General features: G+C 45.8%; 1 protein-coding gene across 2 annotated transcripts in view; it reads right to left on the bottom strand.

Moving 5' to 3' along the window:
- Positions 1–476: 476 nt before the first annotated feature.
- The window catches only part of Abcb1 (ATP binding cassette subfamily B member 1), a 249,668-nt gene continuing 243,987 nt past the window's right edge, over positions 477–6,157 (bottom strand). For both annotated transcript variants that reach the window (XM_037203536.1, XM_028862235.2), the window contains exons 26-28: positions 5,490–5,696; positions 1,732–1,878; positions 477–1,011 (exon numbers count right to left, since the gene is read on the bottom strand). In XM_037203536.1, coding sequence (XP_037059431.1) covers positions 811–1,011; positions 1,732–1,878; positions 5,490–5,696 — 555 coding nt within the window. In that variant the 3' untranslated portion in view covers positions 477–810. The remainder of the gene's footprint in view (positions 1,012–1,731; positions 1,879–5,489; positions 5,697–6,157) is intronic.

Below are 6,157 nucleotides of genomic sequence, written 5' to 3'. Positions count from 1 at the left end.
GATGGATTGAAAATCATGGCACATTTGAAACATCTTCAGTCAGGAGGATCAGCTTTGGAAGAGACTGAACAGTGTTATCAAAGAGGAATTCGAGTTACAAAATTGTAGGAATTATTGGAGAGCTCTTTCTTAGAGCGATGAAAGAAAGTTAAGTCACTCGTGAACGATCCCTACTTCACAACTGTACCTCCCTCCACTCCCCACAGTTGCCCGCTGCTCTGTGGGCTGGGTTTGAGAGCCACCAGTAATGGCAATATGAACACCAGCAGACCACGTCCAGGAAACAGCTAACAGGTGCTTTTGTGAAGCTCCATGTGAAAAGACATCCTGAACGGAAATTACTTAAATTACTTAACCATCTCACAAAAGTAGACAGGTTCTTAAAATCCACTTTTTTTGAAAGCTGAAATATTTACAGCCTTCTATTTGGAAGAATATATAAATTCATAACATGACAGACAAGATGACTCCAATGATATGAAAATTTAGTTTTTATAGGCACTTTGTGGCATATTTCAGAACTTTTTACAACCTTTATAATCTTTATAATAATATAACAAAGTAGGGTTGACATTAAAAATTGAAACAAAATTACATATTTTATTTAAAAAATCTTTAAGTTCTCTTACGGATCACATAATGCAATCAAAAACACTGCCCCCATTCAATGACATTTTTTTTCAATTTCAGGTCATTTAAATACAAAGTTTCTAGAGACTGTCATCTTGATGAAGTTACCTTTAACAGTATTCACCTTTTTAACTTTGGTTAAGTGCCATATTAAAACACCAATATTAAAACAGTCACAGTTCACGAGCGCTTTGCTCCAACCTGGACCATTGAGAAGTAGATGCCTTTCTGTGCCAGCAGCTGCTGGTGGGTGCCATGCTCCTTGACCTTGCCGTTCTGAATCACCACGATCAAGTCTGCGTTCTGGATGGTGGACAGGCGATGAGCGATCACAATGCAGGTGCGGCCCTCCCTGGCTTTGTCCAGGGCTTCCTGGACAACCTGTTTCACAATCACATGGGGGATTATGATGAAAACAGTCCTCTTCCTACAGTCCCCTCCCTGACAAGCCCCAGGATTTGTACAGTCTGTCCTTCAACAGTGGCCTTGGTGGTGAAATGAAGCAGAGATTAGAAACCAAGGTATCAGTCACACCAGAAGAGAAGTCAACACCAGTTTGGATGAGTTCTGAGACAGACGATGTCTAATGGAGACAGGAGATGTCTAATGCAAGGTAAGTGCAGTCTATGGAGTCCACCCTTTAAAAACACTCTCGGGCCTTGCCACACAACATCCCTAAAGCATCCTCTAGCCAGCTTCAGAGCATCAAGAAGCTGGAGCACACGCCAAAGCCATCACAGCAGCACAACAACCCCTGACCATCTGCCTGTCACACAGCCAAACTCTTAACCTTTCTCAGGCTGGAAGGCACCAGCAGCATGTGTCTTAGGGCACGGCCGGACTTCAGCCCAGTCTCCCTTCAGCTCTTCACGGGCTGCTGCAGAGACGCTGCCTGCAGGAGCAGACTGCTGCAGCATGCAGCTTGTAGGCAGACATCACGGAACACAGAGGGCCCGAGATTAATTTGCCCCTCATCACTTCAGGTCTCCTAAGGCCCATGTAGGCATTTCAGCTGCGCTGGGAGCCGACACCAGCAGCAGTCAGCTGTCTGGCTCAGCGTTCTCCCCCGCGGCAGAGAGCGAAGTCAACTTAAACCCTTACCTTTTCGCTCTCGGTATCCAGAGCTGAGGTGGCTTCATCCAGAAGCAAAATGTGAGGCTGTCTGATGAGGGCGCGCGCTATGGCGATGCGCTGCTTCTGCCCACCCGACAGCTGAGTGCCTTTGTCTCCTACTCTGGTGTTGTATTTCTGGGGACAGAATTTGGTTGTTATGAAAACAGAGCTGATGACAAGGTGCAAAAACAGTGTGACCACAGTAAAAAGAATAATTAGATAAATTTAGTTTCCGAGGCTAAAAATAGGTTCACAGAAAGCTAAACAAACCAGGAAAAAGCTCTGATTGGTAGGCTTTATCTCTCTTTTTGAAAGCAGATATTTGGGCCCCCAAATTGTAGCTTTAGTGTAAACAAGCCCAACTCTCTCAGCGCAAGGATATGGCAATCCATTATCTCCCATCTCCTGGTTTCATTGTATTTGTAACAAAGATTGGCAGGAGAAAGGAAATGATTTGAACAGCTGCTCACAATAACAGGAACATCTTGTCACCAGCAGGTGACACTCTCCGCATGACTTTAAACTGAGCAAAGAAATCCTTAGACTATTAGCTTTTGGGTGTGTTTCTATTAAATTATCTCCAACGTTTAAGTGATTTTGATTTAAGTGATCTTGATTCCACTAAGCTGAAAACAGCGCCTTCTTTATCCGATTCCATTCCCCTATCAACTTCAACAGCAGCAAACTGTCACAAATTACTATATACGATAACAAAGACATAGGCTAAAAGATTGTGTATTATCAGAAAGCAGGAGAGGATGTGATAGCACGTGTGACCAGAAAACATACAGCCTTATTTATCTGTAGGCCTTTTAGTCGCACACAGCTCTGATTCTCGTGAATTTGACTATAAAATCCATGCTCTACATAAGGGGGCCACTTGTCTTATTGTTTGGCAACTCCAGTCCTATGGTGGGCAGAACAAGGTCAGCATTTGTAGAGAAGGGCTCTGGCGAAGACAGAAGGGTATTTGGAACAGGTGCCACCCCTGAGCTATGACTGCCCCAGAGTCCAGGCGCTCTGATGTGTCCTGGCCTGGGTGGGTGCAGGGCTTCCAGACTGCATTGACTCAGCAGATCCTTGGAGAGCAGAGAAGATGGTGCTGTTACCTCTGTAGGAAGCAGGATACACACTGTGGCAGAGTAGCTAAGTCTAAAGCTACACTCAGAAGGAGATGCTTGGAGAATGGGGCTCAATGACGGAGTGGCAGATGGGGAGTCCAGAAAGGCAGGTCCCTGTGGGAGAGCACTGTCACTGAGACCCTGCCTTCTACTCTGACCCCTTATGACCTGGGCTTTAAATAACAAATGCCTGGATCTGACTGCCAGATTTTTGTTCTTTTTTCTCTTTTTTCCATTCGGAAGAGATAATATATGGACTGAAAAATCTGCATTGTCCAAAAAGCTTGGACAAGCAGTGAATCTTATTAGCAAAGTGGTCTGTAGGCTTGTACTTTGAGTGTTTCAGTCTCAAGAGTCAATCACCCATGGCTGGACCACACTGGGGAGGAGAAGGGGACAGACCTCTTTCTAGGCCATGTGTTCGGCAGGAGCAGTTATCCCTGGAGGAGCCACATGAAAAGATGCAACGTGGGAAGAGTTAGGGTCACTTAATCTTGCCCTCCTTGCCCATGAGGCTTCCACCTTCCTGCCTGGCTTAAGGCTATTAAATCTTATTTTATAGAGGGTATTTCCTATAATAAGTAACTTAATTAATGATAATGGGAGGAGTGTATTATTTGGGTAAACCCTGGAGCTGGAGAGATGGCTAGGTAGTTAAAAGTACTGGCTGCAGAACCTGGAAACAACCTAGATACCCCCCAACTGAAGAATGGATAAAGAAAATGTGGTACATATACACAATGGAGTACTACTCAGCAGAGAAAAACAATGACATCATGAAATTTGCAGACAATTGGATAGAACAAGAAAATATGATCCTAAGTGAAGTAACCCAGACTCAGAAGGACAAACATGGTATATACTCACTCATAAGTCGATACTAGATATAAAGCAAAGGATAACCAGACTACAATCCACAGTTCCAGAGAAGCTAGCTAACAAGAAGGACCCTAAGAGGGATGCATGGACCGCCCTGGGAAGGGGAAATAGATGAGATCTCCATGAGTAAACTGGGGATGAGGGGTGGGCAATGGAGGGTAGGGGATAGTGGATGGGATGATTGAGCTGAAACAGGGAGGGAGGGAGAAAGCAATGAATGAAAGAGGGAGATATCAGGGGGATAGAGAGAAACTGGGTGCTAGGGAAGTTCCCAGGAATCCCCAGGGATGACCCCAACTTGGACTACTAGAAATAGTGGAGAGGGTGCATGAACTGAGCTGGCTTGCCCCAGAGATCAGATCAGTGACTACCCTAACTGTCATCACAGAGCTTTTCTCCAATGACTGATGGAAGCAGATGCAGAGATCCATGACCAGGCACCAGGCAGAGCTCCAGGAGTCCAGTTGGAGAGAAAGAAGAGGGATTCTATGAGTAAGTGCATCAGGATCATAATGGGGAAACCTGCAGAGATGACCAAACCAAACTAGTGGGAACGCATGAAAGTTGATGGCTGTGGAGCCTGCAGGGGACTAGGCTCAGCCATCTGCATGGCAAGACAGTTGTTTAGCTTGTCTGCTTGTGGGGCCCCCTGGCGGTGGGATTAGACTCCATCCCTAGTGCATGAGGGGGCTTTGTGGAGCCCACTGCGTATGATGGGACACCTCCTGCATTCTTGAGGCAGGGGAAGAGGTATGGACTTGCCTCTACTGGATGTGCCTCCCCATGGGAGGTCTTGCCTTCCTGTGGGGGGAGAGGGGGGTGGCTTGGGAGAGGGAGGCTGGGGGGCAGGAGGAGGGAAGAGGAGGATCTTTGATTGGTGTGTAAAGTGAATGGAAAAATTTTCTTAATAAAAAATAAAAGTACTGGCTGCTCTTCCAGAGGACCCAGGTCAATTTCCACACATATATGGCAACTCAAAATTGTCTGTAACTCCAGTTCCATGGTATCTGATGTCCTCTTCTGGCCTCTGTGGACACCAGGTCTGAATGTGGTGTACAGGCACACATGCAGGTAAAACACCCATACACATAAAATAAAAACAATAAAAATAAAATAACTAAAAGGACCTAAGATAGAGTCAGTGCTCCAATTTATCTAACTTACTGGAGGAAGTGAGAGGTAGTCCACAGGACATCAGGGAACAACTTAATAATCAACTTCATAAGTATAGCCTGGGGCCCGTGAAACTCACAGTGGTCAGAAACTGTACAATACTATGGTCTTCTCAATGACTCAGCCTGAATTAGAGAGCTGTCTTTCTGGCCTGGGTCCAGCTGTTGGCCTGGCCCAACTCCAGAATGAAGCTTGAAGCTTACAGAGGAGCTGCAGAGTGATGGATGGGCTAGAAACGGAGAATGGGGAGAGGCAGCGATGAGTGCTTTTTTGGCAGAATCAGAAGACACAGATATGGCTGCCTGGCCCTTCACTCAGTCTTGGAGAATGGGGACCATCCCCCCAGAGGAGTGTGCCTCCGGTCTCTAAGCTGTGGTCTGCACCAGGCCTCCTCCTCCTGGACAGCTCCTGAATGGATGTAACCCTTTGCTCTTTCCTCACAAAGACTCCTGTGATCAGGTAAACTTAGCATCTGACAGGCAAGGGAAATTGTGGCCAGATCTCTGTATACATGTGGAGTATGTTTTGACTGCCAAGTTTTCTCTGATAATCTTAGTTTGGAGAGAGACGTACATCGGGTAGCGACTCGATGAACTGGTGGATGTTGGCCTCCTTGGCCGCCTTCACGATCTCATCCTGGGACACGACCCGGCTGTTGTCTCCATAGGCGATGTTCTCTGCGATGCTACAGTCAAACAGGATAGGCTCTTGGGACACAATGCCTAGGTGGGCTCGGAGCCACTGGACATTGAGTTGCTTTATTTCTTTGCCATCTAGAAACTGGGAGCAAGGGTTCACAGATCAACTTCAGGACCAGCACAATTCAGATTTAGCAAAATCAGCACCATTATTTCACACTTTAAGACTGTGGGTTGCCATGAGATGAAAGGAGGTTTGCTTGTGTTACTTTGGATTTTTAAGATTTGCTCAGGGACACCATAAGTGTGCACTTTGGGGAAATACCCCGTTTCTAATGTCTTAACCCTGGTTTTTAACTTACGCAGTAATAAACAAAAAATAACCCTCCTAAAAATACCCATGTCCCACCCAATCCCTTGAAAATGTGAGTGTATTTTGTCAAAGAGGCATTAAAGTAGCCCATGGAATTAAAGCTATTAATTGGATAACTCTCAAATACAATGATTGTCTCCGTTATCTTGGTTCAAACAATGTATTCCTGAGGTTCTTAACTGTGGAAGAGGAGGACAAGAGCAGGCTACCTGCTAGTTACTGCTAGCTTT

The sequence above is a fragment of the Peromyscus leucopus genome, chromosome 3, assembly GCF_004664715.2.
Source record: "Peromyscus leucopus breed LL Stock chromosome 3, UCI_PerLeu_2.1, whole genome shotgun sequence".
Lineage (NCBI taxonomy): Eukaryota > Metazoa > Chordata > Mammalia > Rodentia > Cricetidae > Peromyscus > Peromyscus leucopus.
This window is presented reverse-complemented; position numbering and strand designations above follow the sequence as displayed.